The sequence below is a fragment of the Helicoverpa armigera genome, chromosome 23, assembly GCF_030705265.1.
Source record: "Helicoverpa armigera isolate CAAS_96S chromosome 23, ASM3070526v1, whole genome shotgun sequence".
Lineage (NCBI taxonomy): Eukaryota > Metazoa > Arthropoda > Insecta > Lepidoptera > Noctuidae > Helicoverpa > Helicoverpa armigera.
The window spans coordinates 3,769,677-3,787,743 of record NC_087142.1 but is presented as its reverse complement, the minus strand read 5'-3'; the positions used below and the strand labels follow the sequence as shown (position 1 = coordinate 3,787,743).

At 35.4% G+C, this 18,067-nt stretch overlaps 1 protein-coding gene across 10 annotated transcripts in view; it reads right to left on the bottom strand.

The window, feature by feature from the left end:
- Positions 1 to 4,100: 4,100 nt before the first annotated feature.
- Positions 4,101 to 18,067, bottom strand: part of LOC110376861 (putative mediator of RNA polymerase II transcription subunit 26) — a 55,870-nt gene continuing 41,903 nt past the window's right edge. For 4 of the 10 annotated variants that reach the window (XM_021335477.3, XM_049837638.2, XM_021335478.3 and 1 more), the window contains 2 exons: positions 14,444 to 17,779; positions 13,960 to 14,100 (listed from right to left, as the gene is read on the bottom strand). In XM_021335477.3, the coding sequence (XP_021191152.3) occupies positions 14,472 to 17,779 (3,308 nt within the window). In that variant the 3' untranslated portion in view covers positions 13,960 to 14,100; positions 14,444 to 14,471. Of the gene's footprint in view, positions 7,208 to 7,353; positions 7,674 to 8,138; positions 8,236 to 8,949; positions 9,046 to 9,550; positions 9,728 to 10,126; positions 10,825 to 10,933; positions 11,156 to 11,510; positions 11,634 to 11,978; positions 12,112 to 12,453; positions 12,621 to 12,707; positions 12,866 to 12,947; positions 13,193 to 13,338; positions 13,516 to 13,666; positions 13,790 to 13,870; positions 14,101 to 14,443; positions 17,780 to 18,067 lie in introns of those variants that run through there. The other 6 variants (XR_007510636.2, XM_049837640.2, XM_021335479.3 and 3 more) reach the window with 6 other exon arrangements.

Below are 18,067 nucleotides of genomic sequence, written 5' to 3'. Positions count from 1 at the left end.
TTTTGTTGCCGAAAATATCATTTTTATGTCAATAATAAAATTATTTAAGTTCAATGTACTGGCTCTGTAAGCTTCTTAACCGCTAAGTTTGTAGAGGTATATGTATGTACGTATATAGTATGATAGAGTAAGTCATAAAGTGACACACTAGTGCTACTTAAGGGAAGGTAGATAAATACTAAGATGTCTAACTTCAAACTTAAGCACTAAAAGTTCTCAGAAGCTTTCCCTTTTAGCTTAATATCTGCTAGCATTACCTACTTGCATCCACAAAGTAGTCGAGAAGTGAAAATATTTATGCGAAAAACAAGTCTTATAATGACCTAGTGGACGGAGATATTCTAATACTCTCATTTATTATGTTTTTACCTTCTCTCAGATAATAACAACGCCTCTCGCCAACCGTAAAATTACGATGTGAAATATTATAATTACTTTTGTACGCTTATCCTAATTTGGACTTAATGAAACCCTATTTGGTGTGTGTCAGGCCTAAGTAGCCAACTAGGTGTATTTTCAAAGGGTACATTTAATTCATAACGACTGTTGTTCGTACTTTATTCAGCGTGCGGTCCTGTTGTTTCGAACGAGCTAGTAGTACGGAACTATGAGCGAGAGTATTTGTTAATTTCACCTCGGAATTGTGTACTATAGGTATTGTGTACCTATATTAACATAATAAACACGGTCTAGTATAAAGTTATATTTCGAATGTCAGCCTAGTAATGTCTATGTCTACAGAAAAACTTAGATAATGCGCTATTGACCTAAATTCCTGCTCCGATTAGAGATACCATAACTTTTCAAGGGTATGAAAACAATCTAAGTGATATTACGGAAAGTTTAACACGTGTTTAAGAAAATGTTGTATGAGAATTTTTTTAAACGCTTGTCAAGCAAATGCCTGTTTAACTTCTTTGTAATATTAACATTGAATGGTGTCCTAATTTATTTTTATGTGGCTTTTTTTGTAAATACGGGCTACAAGAATAGTTCTATATTGAAATTATAGGTAGTTTTCTCCTTCCATCTGCCCTGTTCCCAATTTTATTTGGAGTCGGTGTAATATGACATCCTCTTCCATTTTCTCCTGTCACTCGTCATACTGACACTCACTCCCTTCCTATTCATGTCATCTTTCAGGCAATCCATCCATCTTTTTTTAGATCTTATAAAATTATAGGTAATATATCAGCCATTTGTCTTAAGGTATGTCTGAAATTTATATCAGCGCAGAAGTTTATATTTACAAAACTAGGTTTCTCACAGTCGCAGTTAATTCAATAAAATATCTTAACATAAAACATTCACATTCTTCCATAATCTTTAGAATTCTTCTAAACAATGCTATCATCATAATATAAGGAAATACGTTTTGCATTAATGCATAACAGTTCATCATATCCCGTGCGTTTTTCCCAACTATGTTGGGGTCGGCTTCCAGTCTAACTGGATGCATCTGGATACCAGTATTTTTCAAGGAACCACTGCCCTATCTGACCTCCTCAACCCAGCTACCCGGGCAACCCAATACCTCTTGGAAAGTCTGGTGTCAGACTTACTGGCTTCTGACTACCCGTAACGACTGCCAAGGATGTTCAATGACAGCCTGCACCTACAGTGTAACGTGCCCTCCGAAACAGTCATTGGTATTCAAGATATAGGTACTTACACCGTACCTTAAAACTTAGAAAAGTTTCATTGGTTCTTGCCTTACCAGGAATCGAACATATTGAGAGGTTGGTTCTTTACCCACTAAGCCACCACGGCATAACAGTTATATTTCAATAAACACATTGTAATTGTGTCCCAAATCATACTTATTTAAAATATACCGTATGATTCAGAGAACAGAGACGAGGGCGCTTATGTGACAATCTAAATTTGCATTCTATTGGTATTATTTGAGATGAATCGTCGCACGCGCCGATTGTCTCCGGAGCCGCGAAGTAACGGAAGGAAGACTACGCGGCATTGAACTGCATCCACGTACGCCCGCCTCCTTGCTCACGCGCACCGCATGGCAATCACTGCGGTGCTAACAAAGAGTAGAAGTTAGTGCTATACTTACTTGATGGATTTACCAGGAAATTGGTACTTTAAAAGTATTTTGAAGTTGTTTGTTTGTTTATTGTTTTTAGTATTAAAAATCTCACTTAGTTCTTCGTACTTTGGTTTTCAAAGTTGACAGTTCATTTACCGGTAGGTTAGAAAATATTTAATGATACTTAGTTTTGACTTGAATTCTTTGTTAAGGATAATAAGCAAAATATTATTAGAATTAACGTCACAACATAACTAACCGCACTTTCGCACTAGCCGCAAAAATCTAAGCAACTGCGCGTGCGCCGTAAAGTGCTTTCATGAGGGAAGGGTAAACGGAAGAGTAATTAATAATGTCTTGCTGATTGAACTAATTGAGATTATGTAAACTCGATACTAAGTAGATTGAATATTGGTATATACCTATTTAAGTAATACTTCGAATAGATCGTATCGATCGTATTTTCTGTTAGTAAATCTAATAGTATCACCTACAGAGAATAGAACGACGGTTTTCACCGAATCTATGCTTTATATAACTTTCCTTGTACTAGTTCTAAAGCCTAAAAAAGGTTTTCGTCTTAGGCATCTATTCCAGAAAAATATCTATAGCTTATAATTATATGCGGTAAATAGTTTGGATGACTAAAATATTATGATCTTTATAAATAAACGTAAAAAAGTAGTAACAAGTGAATTTGATTATAGACGCAGAATTGTAAAAACAGATCGTAAAACTACTTTCAGAATCCACCAATTTTTCATGACCTGCCAAAATCATGTTTTATGAAGGATCATACATATTTATGACAATAACTTCTTTAGAAACTTGTTATAGAATAAACTGTAAAAAGAAACGGCTGACTAACTTTATTATAAATACGCATGAGTTCAATAAAATGAAACCAGATACACACATTATTTTCTGCGCCTTGACTTTAGAAAGATACCTATCATTTGGAGGAAAAAACCTACTTAACAGCCCTAATTGTCTTAACATTTTAAAGCCACATTCACTATTTACAGACCTTGACCATGAAATGGAAACCATAAACAGCCACTGATGGTAAAAATTAATCTAAGACTCACAGTTTAAGTTAAAACATCACCAACTAACCCATATTCTCTGAACGTAACTTTAAACTTTCAACAAAAATAGAGCAAATACTTACAAATTGATTTACTAACTAAACAAAAAAGCTAAAACAGTTTTTAACAGTACATTTTCAATTCATCTTTCTCACTGAAACGTGCAAGTAATTGCAAGTAAAATGATAGAGATAAACGATGGTTTTTCTCGACTGTGCAATCAATCAAGATCGCAGCCATTCAATATGCGATGTTAACGGCATCTTAACGATCATTAGTAGGTTAATACGTAAACGCTGGGATTTTTTTCTGTCGAGTTATGATAACGTGAAAATAAAGGAAGCTCCAAGTAGGATATAAACAGATGTTTTGGTCCTATACAACAGGTAAACTGACAGCATATATCATTTTATATCTTTATTCTTGCGTAAATTATGGTCTTATTAATTAACGGTAGCTCACCGTCGATAATCTTGTGCCTCCTTTCTGCCATCCATTAACTGCTACTATATAATATATGATAAAAGCTTCATAGACAGCTTAAATTCGTCTTTACTAATAAAATGAAGCTGAAGGCTAAATTATATTGATTAAATAAAAGCTCTAATCTCCAGAATTGTATTTCAGATATGAAACACTAGATAGTCTATTTAACGGGGAAAACTAGCTACTTTTAATTTATTTGCGTACAGTAGTTCTCGTAGGATGCTGGATGTACACAATATCAACTAAACGATTAAGCTTCTGTATTATTTTTGTTGAAACAGTACCGTTTCTGTTTTTTTTAACATGCGGACTTTTCAGTCGGCCTACAGTTTGACGGGACGCTTGATAAGTATGAAGATATATGGGAGTGCGCATAAGGTATTTGATCGGTTGCAGATCGACTAAAAACTTTTTTGAATTCAGCATAATATAGTCTGTAGTATGCTGGTAGGCTCGAGGGCAGAAAAAATAAAATAACCACATAATACAGCATATTATTTATTTTCAGATGTGAACAACATACGCGCTATAATTACAAGGATTGATGTAAAATTGGATAGTAGAGTCAATTATATAAAACAATATGCACAATTCCCTGTAGGTATTTACACAACAACTCATTCTAAGGCAGTCAAAATAGTACATCTAGTATGGGGCATCTGTTAGGCTATTTTATAAAGCAAGCAGCTTCAAACATTCAACTAAGAAAATAAACATAGATTAAATGAATTAAAATATTCAAAAATATATACTGAAATATGACGTAATTTATACTGAAAAATTTATGTTAAAAATCCTAAGATACAAGAAAGCCGCTTGCTTCTTTCAAGTGTCTCTAAGTAATTAATTTTGTTTAAACAGTCAATGAATAAGCTTTAGCATACAGCTAAATATAAAATGTATACAGAATCATTCGTTGAATACAAGGGGCTACAGTTCTAACACCTATCTCTAAATATATAAATATTGAAATAGAAATAATTCTTGAATAGGGCAGTCTACTAATAAGGCGATATATATCATTATTTGGGAATAGCAAGTACTCTAATGCTCCCTTATACATGTTCATATAGTTTGTTACATAGTTTAAATGTGTCTAAGATATTTCAATAACTTTTATATAGGATTTTATAGGAATCATTCAACAATCCGACAGAAATTGCAGTTTTTCAGTTAATTGATATTTGCCATAATTTGAATACTTACACGTATCCAATGAGACGAGAACTATTCTATATTATTATGCGTTTATAAGTATCTCCTACAGTACAATAATTCGGGAGAATCCAGTGTTTCAAAATCAAAATATTTATAAACATTGAAATTCACTAGTAAATACATTTTTGGAAGTTAATATATTTTAATGATAGGATAAAGTTATCTAGGGATGTATAATTGACAGTAAAACAAATTGATTTTGACGAAGATGGGACAGTCTTAGGGGTTTTAAGGAAGTAATTGTCAAAAACTAAGTAGAAAGGGCAAAATGGTAAGGTATTACAAATTAGCTCTATGAGCTCTTAATATATTTATTTTCTTCTAATATTTAATAGGCAAACGCTGAAAAAATAGCAATAACCTCATACAGTACAAATGCAAAACCATGGCACTAAATTTAAAAATTGGTTTTTGTACAAAATTATTATTTTTCTTCAAATTCTAACACAATGTTGATCTAACCTGCGATTTTTAACTACAAACGCTACCAAAATGATTATAGGCAGGAATATTTAAAGCTTTTATATTTTATGAACATCGATACGTAACTACCTAAGTATAATACATAGGAGTGCCTAGCCACTTAAGGACTTCATTTTGCAGTCAATATTCATATTTTTTTTAAATTTCCCACCACAGTTGTTAAACAATATAAAATCCAATTAGGCTCATGAAAGTAATTAAAATGTAAGCCACAAAGTTAATTCGAATATAATCCTAATTTGTTCGTAATCTTCTGCAAAATATAGCCCAACAAATTAATATTTCTAATCCTGAAATTGGATATAGCTTTTAATCTATTGAAACATTCAAATCTTTGTCACTATTTTAATCCAGAGCATTTGATACAAGATAAATACCGCGTACATTTGAATCACAAACAGATTCGTTGCTTCAGCTACGAAATAATATGAAGCAGATTACATATTGTTGATACATAATGGTCTCACATAAGTTCATACAATACTAGGTACAAAAGTAATTGACGAGCTATGTGCATACAATTAACACAATGAAGATATAAGTACACAACTATTAAAATAAGTATTTAATTCAATAATTCATATTTACATGTAAGTACACAAAAATAACGAAATAATACTAAAACGCATTGTAATTCGTTATCTAAAACTATTAATGTTGAATATAATCATGTGCACTTTCTAATTGATAAACATGGCAACTGTATACATTATAATGTCATCTAGGTACATTTCGCTATTATCTTAAATCTAAAGTAACAATTCAAGGCCCTTTACATAGAAGACTTGTATTATATCTATATACCAAAAATAATCTTTAAAAACCACATGACGTTAAATCCAATATTTCACATTGACGAGTTTGTACGTACTTCTACTTAAACATCTCTAAATGGTGGAAAGCCATTACCATATCCAACTGAGCAATGATGTGATGTATTGAATGTAACGACATGGTAAACTGGCCAAAGTAATAGTATTCCAAACAACCTTTCTATTTGCTTTCTACTAAAGAAAAGAACGCTAAGGAATGTCCACAAAATTGAGCAAGTGCTACAAAAGATACCAATTCCTATTACCTCCTAGCAGTTAGTTACATTGTATGTATGTATATGATATTTTGATAGATATGTGGATCGCACACTATGAGTAATTTTCAATTAATTTCGTTTAAATATCTATAGTCCTATACATAAAATGTCATCCACAAAATATCAAACCTTTCTGGTACACATGAAACAATAAAGTAGAACAATGTTGATGTTCGATACTGCAGTCAAATTATAACCGGAGCTTTTCTCATTTTCTCACAAAAACATTTATGTGACTATAAACACCATAATTTTATTTACTATAAAAAGTAGAATACATACCACTATTTTCCTATAAAGGATTTAAATATTTGATTTATAATCACCTATAAACATACGAAAAACGATTAGACACAACAATATTTTAATTTCTATTAATTGAACATTCTACATTGACCGCTTATATTTTATTTAAAGCCCAGCTTGATTATATGTTTCAATTTAGGTTAAGGTGTTAATATTATCACATACTTTTGTATGTCTCGAGTATCTAATATTTTATTCATTGTAGATTTTCTAAGCCAAGGACAGCCAAACACCAGTATCGTCCAACAGACGTTATAATTTCATTATTTTAAGTGATCGTAGATATCGTTAAAGAACTATACCATACAGAGATTAATCTAGTATGTTCTTTAAAAGTTTTGTCATGTCCATAATATGTATCATACTTGTTTCCATATGGATTCTAAGTAAAGAAATTGTCTCTTTGTTGATAGATGGGCAACTCAACATCCGGAGAGCGATCGTCCAAGTCGTCAGCATTACCGTTGTGAGGCAGTTCTTCTAACGCTTTCACTGATAATAAAACAACAATATCAGAAACAATTCACTAAATAAACAAATCCAGTTAATACAAATCACCATTCACACAACAAAATGCAAAATAAAACAATGCAACTATCAATGGAATTAAACTAGAAATAAAAAGTGTTACTACTCACAACAAAATGCAAAAAACGAAACCATGCCGCAACACACTGGGGTAGTGGGTCTTCTAAGAACCGTCCGATAGCCAATTTACTTACATAATATATTTTTGGGGGATTTGAAGCAAATTATAATTTGAAAGGAATGAGTTCTAAGCATTCTGTAGCTTTTAACATATTTGATGATATTTCTGATGTTATAGATGCAATAGCATCTAAAGTGAAATTAGTGGGTGGGTATGTTTAGAATGGAGAAGTGAATAGTGCTAGTGTAAAATGTAAGTGTATGGCTAATCAGTGGTTGGATGCGGACGGTCCTTGCTCAGTGTTGGTTCCTGCACAAAACGGTACAAACGACATCAAGCATAAGGTTACAGGCGTGACACACAGTGGGTTAGTCACATCAAACACAACAATTGCTACTTTGAATACTAAAATACATCAGAATGGCAATTCTGTGAGAAATTAAAATAATGTGAAAGTCAAACATTTTTTCAGTGTAATTTGTGGAAATATTGCAAACGGTGATATTAAACATCAACTTGCATTATTTAATTATGTTTGCCCAATAGATTCTCATATTTATGAAAAATCGTATAAAAGTAACAAAAATCATATCCAATTTATAAAACAAGCAAAAGACAATTTAATATACCAAAGTTATTTCATAAATTCTTCGAATAATATTGTGATCATCGAAGAATTATGAAACAGGCCAGAATAATTGAAACCAACATCAACTAACTATAAATACAGGTAAAACAGTGAAGGGCAAAACTAGTATAAAGCAATTTCCTTACCGGCGATGATTTTGCTCATCTCAGTGACTTGCTTGGCGAGTATCTGGTTCATTTGTAGCAAGTGCTCCCGCTGCCGTTTCTCGTCGGCGTCCGGACTCTAACGTCATCATACAAGCACACACATGTAGGGTTGTGCTGGATTATATATTTACAGCCAACATTCGAAGCGGTTGTACAAGCTTCTCAAGTATTTACTGATAAAATGTCATTTTTGTGTACTCAAACAACTGCAGTAATAGCTACATAGAACAGCAAATAGTCATATGTCAAAGGTTTTAGGTACATTTTATCAGCAAACACCAAACTATTTATATTCTATACATTATTTTCAGGTATATAGATCTAGAACACTAAGAAATCCGTATAGAGAAGAATGAACATGCAAAAATTACAAAAAAGTTCATTCCGAAAACATTGAAAGCAGAGCGAGCGAATTTAGAGTGCAATGTTCAATATAATAGTGAAGTAATGAGGACTGCATACACTGATGTACAGATTGTACAATAACAACTAGGAGAGGAAAGTAACTACGTTGATGATGAACTATTTCCAACTGATTACAATGAAGGAAAACTATGAAAAAGCGTTGCTTAAAAATCTTTGAGAAAAGTTGAGAATCTTACATAAAAATGGATGTACGGATTAGTTCAGGTCAATAAAGTTGAAACAGTTGCAAGTAGTAATCGGAAATAGTCATAATTCAAACATTCACAGAATGTATTCCTCGTTATTCATATAGTTGAGGAAGTAACGCATCGTAAATCTACATCGGAAGTGATAGTAAATGATGCAACATTGATATTATGCGTACCTTGTTGGGGTCAGCCGATGTGCCCGTCAACATTTTCTTTATCGACTCCACTTTCTCTTGCCTCTTCTGTTGTTCTTCGGGAGACAATTCTGGAGGCTGAGAGAAATATAACACCCTTAAGATCTATGTATTTGATTGTATCATTAATATCATTACAAATGTTTATTAACTTCAAAAACAAAACACTTAAAAATATTGCTATAGTTAACTATGCTTCACTGAAGCGATTAATTACACACAATTTATGCATGACCGACTACGCATGCATGATCGGGACTAAAATTGATAATTATCGACTACTTGCATAGTCTACATCTTTATCCGTCCATGTTAATCTTTTGTTGAAAATAAACCTCCCCCTTGATTTATCTCCTAGGTAGGGTTTTGGAAAATAGCCAGGAATCCCATAGTTAACGATATTATTCGTTGCAATTCAAAATCAGAAGACAACAGCCGCTACACAAGCTTTTAGAGTTTCCATTTTTTGGACTCCTACCACATACTGTCACGCATTGTGGAACTATCAAACGGTAGTGGGATCCCAAATCTGTGTTAGACCATTCAGCATCACAAAATTTTAAGTTTATGAGCATATACTCACTTTCTCCGGAATATATCTCTCGGGTATGAGTATCTTCTGTGGTGCAGCAAGCAGCTGGTCGATGGTGTTGTCAGCCAGCCGCAGAGCTTGCGGCGGCAGCGCGGAGCGGACGACGTCGGGCGCGGCGCCGCGGAGCGCGCGCTCCATGTCCGCGTCGTCTACTGAACGACCCAGCTTCTGGGACAATAGGAAATTTTGTTGTAGGGTTTCTCTACAGATCGAAGGTGGTATTTTAATGTTTCGTTAATAATTTTAACATTTCAAAGTTTAAAGATATTCAGACATATCAACACCTAAATCGAAAGTAAGCCTATTTCTAGTACTTGAAAATTTAAAGATATCGATGTATCACCATCTACCTACATCAATGGATATCAATCTGTTTCAATTTCAACAAATTTTTTAAATTTAAATTACCAGGATATAAAGAAAGTGAGGATTTTTGTTTTCAAGAATTCTTTAGACGGCTTCATGTTTTAAAAATGTCATATAAGTTATTTGTTTTTCTTCTAATATTTGAAAATATTGCAAATCATATGTGGACTTAGAAAATAATTACACACATCTCATACTTACATCTTGATTGTACGCATCCTTAGGCATTTCATTCAAGGTCTTAGCACTGAGATGGTGTGGTGCAGTATAGTGGCGCCTCTTCTCCTTCGGCACTTGCCTTCGATGCAAAGACCCGTTCTTCGGAGCATCCCCAGACATCTCCGTAATAATCTGCTTAGCGGCCTCACTCTTAAATATCGGCGACAATTCCATGTGTGACCTCGTCAAACTGACAACACTGCTGGTCTTCGACAATGGATCATTCGTCAAAGTTCTAGAACTGTCTGTAGGGCTATTCAAGTACTGCGTTGACAAAGACATCGTTCGATCGTATCCGGACCTATCGTAGCTCTTGTTGTAACTACTGCTCAAGGAAGACATGTTCTGGGAGTAGTCGTAATTGGAGAGAGATGGACTGGATACATATTTGGGGCTCAAATCCATGTTTGGCTGTAGATAGTTGTTATGTTGAGTATCCCGTCTCATGCCGTACACTTGTTCGTATTGTTCGTTTCGTGGTACGGATGATGCTCGGGAATAGTTCAGGGATTGAACGAGTTCTTCTTCAAGGAACTGGTCTAAGTTAGCTGTGATGTTGTTTGTAGGCCAGTCAGACATGGGCTGGAGTGAACGTTCTCTGTCTCGTTGGCGTCTTTCACTCTCCCTCTTCACTATGCGCACTGTTTTGATTTCTTGTTTTTCTACATTCGTGAGGTTACCTACAAAATAATGATGCGTTACTACAATGCTTCATACTTATGTCAAACAAAGAAGACCAGACCTTATGGTTGAACATCCAAAATTAGTATTATTATGGGGTCTACTCACTGAATCCAGCATGTTGCAAGTCCTCACTGTTAAGAGGCGAGGTAACATCAGCACCGGGTCCCCTAGTATCCACATACAGAGGAGTCTCGACGTTGGACGGCTCGTAATGTCCGGGTGGCATTAGAGGTCCTACGTCATAATCGTAATCGGAATGTCCGTGGTCGATAGTGTGGCCTGTGTCGAGGTTGGTCTCTTGCCATGAGGACATCGGCCGACGTTTACCTGAAGCAGATAAATCAATTAATGACCTATTTACTATTGTAGAGAACTCATTTTTGGAAACAGAGGCTTTTTGGTACCTCGACAAATTCCTTGAATTTTCATAAATGCTCTTATCTGAGAATGCCTTATTGGTTAAGATGCTACGAAGCCAACTGGGCCAGTTTGAACGTTCTTTGCATCGTCAGTATATAACAGCATATTCAAGTTATGGCCAATTTCAATAACCTATTTGTGTGTCTTTAGGCTAACTAGAGCTAGAACTTTGAGAGTAGCCCCATACAAGTAATGTCACATCCTTATCTCTAGTAGGCAATACACAACAGATATAATATTGCAAAAAAGTGTATGTGCTTACCAGGCATGGCATCATGCGTATTCTGCAAGGCATGCGACTGTTGAGTCAGATGCCTGACAGCGCGGCTCAGCTCCTGTCGTTGTCGCTGCAATGCTGTCACCAATTGCTGCACTCGAGATACTTCTGCAATCATATATTTACTTATTAGTAAGACATTCACTGTACATGGCGAAGAAGGTTTTTAATAACCTTGTATTTTTATTTTTATCCCTGGCAGTAACTTTTAAGTTTCAGTAGAGGATTTATTATTCCGATTTCAAACTTTTTTCGATATGGCTAGAAAGAACGTTATTTGTAAGATGACGGCAGACAGAAGAGTGTAGAAGAAAAAAACATGCTGAGCCGACCCAAACAAAATTGCGATAAGTGCACGAGGATGATAATGAAGGGGAACTTTTTTGATCTCGACAAAGAAAAACGTCAAGATAAAGGAAAGGTATAATACCAAAAAGAAGCTAGTATACGAACCATCTTCTAGCATAGCTGTGGGATTGGTAGCGTGATGCTGATGACCAGCCGCTCGCCTCGCCTGCAACGCACGACGCAGTTGTTGCAACTCGCGCTCCAAGCGAGCGTTATCTGCCACTGTCTGCTCTAGTTTCTGTTAAAATATACGTAACTTTAGTACGGAAAAATATAGATCCATCAACAAACATGCAGCATTCAGTGGTAAGTCATGCCTGCGATTATATACACCGAGAATCCCAATATTCAAACCGATCACATTTAACTTACAACAAACATACTCTAGTAGGTACAACTAATAGGTTTACTTTGCACTATAACAAAAATCAACATTGAAGTTATTAAGTTATAACAACACAATCAAGCCTTCTCAATATGTACAAAGTAGTGCAAACACATAAAATCATTCACTGATAACCATATAAATATAGCTACGATAAATAAATAAAAAATAAAAGTGCATGATATAGACGAAAACCTTATAAACCTTAGAATTGTGCGCCAACATTTGTTGCACGCGCGCTAGTTCTTCCTCGAGACCTCCTCCGGTGGTGTTAGGAGGGGGCTGCCTCCGAACATTGTTGGCAGGATTCATATCAATATTAATATCACCTTTGTGGACACTGTCTAATTTACCACGGACACCTGAAAATGTAACAATATTAACTATTATATTTTCACTTGTATATACAAAATCTTTGATAATAATTGTAACTTTGCTTCATATCTTACCAGATAGTAAGTTTTCTATAGCATCTTTATCAGTTTTCAGTCCTTGCAGAATAGCAGCTTCGTCCGATAGTTCTTGTTCTAATGCCCATAGTTCAGCTACTCTTGCCCTAGCTGCTTCGGTTTCTAAGGATTTACCGGCGGCAACACTTTCTAGCCATCTATAAAGCAACATTTTTTTTTTATAAAGTATATGTTTTCCAAAAAATAAGCTTTGATCGTCATAAACATGACCAGTTGTACCTTTGTTGCTCCAGAGCGTGTTCAGCTAAGACTTTTTGTCTTAACCTCTGGTTTCTCTCAAGTCTCTCGATAGTGGAACCAGGCCTATTGTACAGGGACCCTAACTTCACCATATTGTCCACCAACTGTACGAGAGGTTTGCTTTTCTCGTACTGGTGTTCCAATTCCATCAATTGATTCTTGAGAAATTCGAGCCGTTGAAGACTCTCTTCACGTTCCATAGCTTTCAAGGAACTGATGCAATCCTGCAAAACAATACATCTTGTAAAAATAGTAGCCATAAAAGTTCATTTATCTGTAGAAGAAACATTTGAAAATATAGTAGAATAAAAAAAAACATGCATAAAATAATGCAACTGAACAAATAATAATAAAAAGCATTAACAAACACCTCAATGCTACTGATTTGAGCACAGCACTGTTCGATGGCGCGATGAGTGGCCGCATGACGTCTCCGCAGTTGGATCAAGAGTAACACCAATTCTTCGTGAGTTCGACCAAGAAGCTCGCCAGCAGTGGGAATCTCACCTAATTGCTCATTTTGATTCGGCTGCTGCACGCCCCTTTGCTAATATGATAATACAAAACGTAACACAAATGATAAAGCAAAATGCACTAATAAACAAAATAAATAAATATTGTGAAACTAACAAACGCTAACTAAAAATTCAAACACAATGAACACAAAAAAACTACATACTCAAATGATAACCACATACCATGTCGTCTGTTTCGGTGTTCCTCCGAACTCTTGGGCTCACTGCTCTGATAGGTTGCTGAGAAGCTCTAGATGGAGATCTAGCCGAAGCCCAAGAGTCCTCTGTAGTACTTAATGCATGTAACTGCAAAAATGTCATTAAAATTTATTAGGACTTAACCAAAGCCTTTGATGTGCTGACACAGATGATTTGAATGGGTCTTACATTTTGTTGAGATGTTGACATTTGTTGGGAGCCGTAATGATCATTGGACTGTTTGTCTTCCACCCATCTGACCCTCGGGCTCACTGCACGTACCGGTATATTGGCGTCCCGGCTGTTCCTTCCAATAGATGTATTACTTCCAAGAAAAGCTTTCTTTGACAATGCTTGCTGATTTGTCGTATTATTGTTTGTTCCAGATTCCGTATGCGCGCCTGACATTGTCATAGAAGCTGCAAAAATGATTCCCGTAAGTATGAAATGGCAATATATTAACCTTACTGAGTAAATCCAATACATTTAATTTGTTTGAGAAGTAAACATGATAAAGTGTGTATCAGTGCGTGTATTAGTAGAACATGTTGATTACTATGTACAAATAGAACACAATCCATGTTAAATTCGCATGCTTGGTATTTCTTAACACCTTATCGTGTTTCAACCCTTCCATTGAACCAATTCTAGTTTTCAAATTAAACTGATAGGTAAACACATAAAAATGCCAAATTATTTACAATTCAGTTTTTAAATAATGACTTTGCTTTGCTTTAATATTGTAACAGAAATATAACTTACATAGTGTACCTTACAGGACCATAGAATGTTAGAGGATACCTTCATTGCTTGCACTATCAGTTCCAGTGTCCGTACTACAGGCAGCGTCTCCCCCGCCCGCACTCGCGCCCGACCCCCGCACGCGTCCTACTTTGCCTTTCATAAAACCACTTGACATCAAATCCCACTGCCTAAGCTTTTCTCTATCAATTTCAAACCTTTTTTTATTCCTGGCATCAGCTTCACATGGTCGACTCGCATGTGTCGAAATAATTGAATTATTTGGTTCAACGGCTAATTGTTCATAAACACCTTCATCCGATTGCTTTAACGACATTTCCGCGCTTTCAGCGAGGCTCACGTACACATCATTTTCGTCTAATTTTTGTTCTTCCTCTAAAAAGTGGCAATGGAAACTTGGTCTACTTTCTCTACTTCTTAAAGCTCTTCCCTGTATATCGCAATTAACATACGTTACATTTCTACTTATTTTACTTGTTCCGTCTTTCTTAACTCTTTTGATGCTGCTCATGCCACATGCTTCGTTTATTTTAGATAATGATGATCCTGCAGGTACAGTGTCTAAATTGTCCATTGATCGGGCATGCCTGTGTGACACGCGCCTCAAATTATCTCTCCATATAGCATCCTCATCCCAATGTTTGTCTCCTTGGCACACGACATTTTCATAAGCACCAGCATCTGCTTCGGCATCATAATAAACAGTGTTAGATGAATTTCCGCTGCAGTGAGATGACATACTTGTGCTAGATAGTTTTATTAGTGAACTTGTATTTAATTCTGGTGAAGAATTATCATGATTGCTACTTGAATTCTTTTTACATCCAAGCCCTGATAAATTCATTGATTCTGGAATTTTAGAATTCTTACCACCTGTGGACTCGTATATATTTTTCATATCAATTTCAGGATCCTTATCTGTTGCACTCAAAAACTCAACAGACACGCTTCTTGCTGTAGAAGCTAATTCAAATGATGGTTCTGATAATATAAGTTGATTGTTACGGATAGGGTTATGAATATGGGAGATATCATTTTTCTTATGTAATGGGCCCCTTCGCCGTTGGTTATTTAGTTTCCGATGAAGGTTAGTGTTTTTCAGATAATGAGAAGTAGGTAAAACATTAATATGCTCTTGCGAAGAAAGATCAGAGTAGTAATAAGGAGCACTGTGTTCTGTAGAACTTTCCCTACTATGAAAGCCTGTAGAGGTAGAAGATGCATTTGTCTCATTGCCGGTGCGAAGTGCTATCTTCTCATTTTCAAATTCCTTTACCTTGTCAGAGAGGGCGTCGCTGTTTAAATTTTTGCTCAATAGTTTTTCTTCGTCATAGTTCTTACAATAATATGACATTGGTGACCTGGGTATTCCGGATGAACTGCAAGAACTTTGAGAGCCTGTGTAGCTAGACGTCTGTTCACTGATGTGTCGAAATTGCTGGCCAATAGAATTTCTGCTCCCATAACTATTTAATCTACTATTGTGATTTATGGGAGTGCTCGAAGAACGAGTGTGTGTTGTAGTTTGTAAAGCAGCTTGAATTACATTATCTTTGTAATTCGATGTTTCTGGTGCTGAGCTATTCAATTGCGGTCCTTGACTGCTCTCATTGTGCTCTTCAATGGTACTTACTTGTAAATTATCCAAATATCTATCTAAATCAACAAAAGTAGGAGCATCATTATTCAAAGGCAATTCGGCCTTGACTAGTTCAAATAACGATTCATCGGATAATGGTCTTCTTTTTATCATCATTTCTAAATTTCTGTATCCTGGGGAATGTCTATAATCTATAGCTAAATCACTTTCGTTCAAACTTGTGACTTCAGATGATATATTTGAAGGTACTAAATCAAACTTACTACTAACGTCTGATTCAAGAGACAGTCGAGACGAACCTTTTTCTGCACTGTAACTTCTTAAAGAATCAGTTTCAATACTACTTGACTGATTGTATTGGTCAAGTAAACTACTGCTTAGTAAATTACAAGAACTTTCGCTCATTTTATTCCTATCGTTAGTCAAACTTGCTCTACTATTTCGAATTTTCTCACCTCTAGAAAGTGTATCATGAATAGATGTCCGACTTCCATAAATCATTAATGATGTTGTTTTCCTTTTCACAGTATTCATCTTCTGATTTTCACAAGTTAACATTTTTAATATGGAATTATCGTACGACATATCTGATTTATCTAATTTTTCTAAAATATATTTGGACAGAGCATCATCCGACAAATCATCGCAAGGAGGAGAAGAACTCGGGACAGGTGGAGGTGAGACAATTTCACTATCAGAACTATCATGAACATCTAAAGTACTTTTACTACTGCTTAAATAATACGATGCTGGTCTGAATGTATCTGATATACTAAATCTACTGAACGGAGAATCCAAAGATACGATATCTTTATTTGAGTCATCGTCAACATCAGAACTTTCACATTTGTCTTTGGAATTTTTATCAGTCTTAGAAGCTCTTTTCAAAGTATGATTTTTAGAATCAGCAAAATTAGATGCAGTGTCCAGTAATTTAGTTTCATCTGGAGATTTATTTTCATTTGACGATAAATTGCTTAGTTCCATGTATACAGGTTCAACTTTTCCATTGTTGACACAAACAACTTCATATGTTTGTGTATCTTCATCTTCGTTTCCTATATTCATTTCTACGTATGGATTGTCTTCATAACTTTGGGGCATAGATTGATCAAATACACTTAAACTTTCGAATATAGCTTTATGAGGTGGTTCCACCACGGATACTTTACGAGGACTCATGGGTAAATAATGATTCTCACCAGAACACACTGGAGGAGTCTCTGACTTAGCTTCAGTTTCTATTTGATGTGTATCATTATTTTCTGTGTGACTACTATTGTCTTTAACGTCGCAATTAGGTTGCATTTTTATATGTTCATCTTCAGACTCCATCAATACTTCATCTAAATCATTGTCAGTGTATTCCATTTGCGTTTCGGATTCCGCTTCGCTGTCTTCTGTTTCACAGCCATCTTCAGAAACTGTCGGCGGGCCTTTCTCCAACACATCCACTTGGTCTGATTCGAAAATTGTTTTTTCATGATCATTACAATTATCTTCCAAGTTTACTTTAGGAATAGATATTGTACATAGGATATTTTGATAAGTGTTTTCATCGGTACTCTTGAGTTTCGTCTCTTCGTTAGAAGAGTTTTCCAAAGTATCTGTTTGAGCATTGGAGGACGCGTGCGGAGTTATAGGTCGCATAATGTTAGGACTTGTTAGGTTCACTTTACGAGACCTTCCTGCCTGCATATCTCTGGGTTTTTGCAGATCAGTGCCCGATGTTTCCTCTGAGGTGCAAAAGTGAAACCAATAATTACTATATCAATAGTAATTATTTAATACATAATAATGGTTCATAGAGTTCCTTATGGTCACCACAATGTTAGTATTATATTTGGCTTGGGTGTTAGAGTGATGCAAACTACTCAAAATAAACCAACAAAAAGTATAATTTGTATCCACCACCGAATAATAGACCAGTATAAAGTTAGTGGCACAATATCCCCGCAGGCAGGAAGGTACCTCTCCGCAAAGCGAAGTCATCATAATGCTACTGCAGGTGTTCCATGTATATG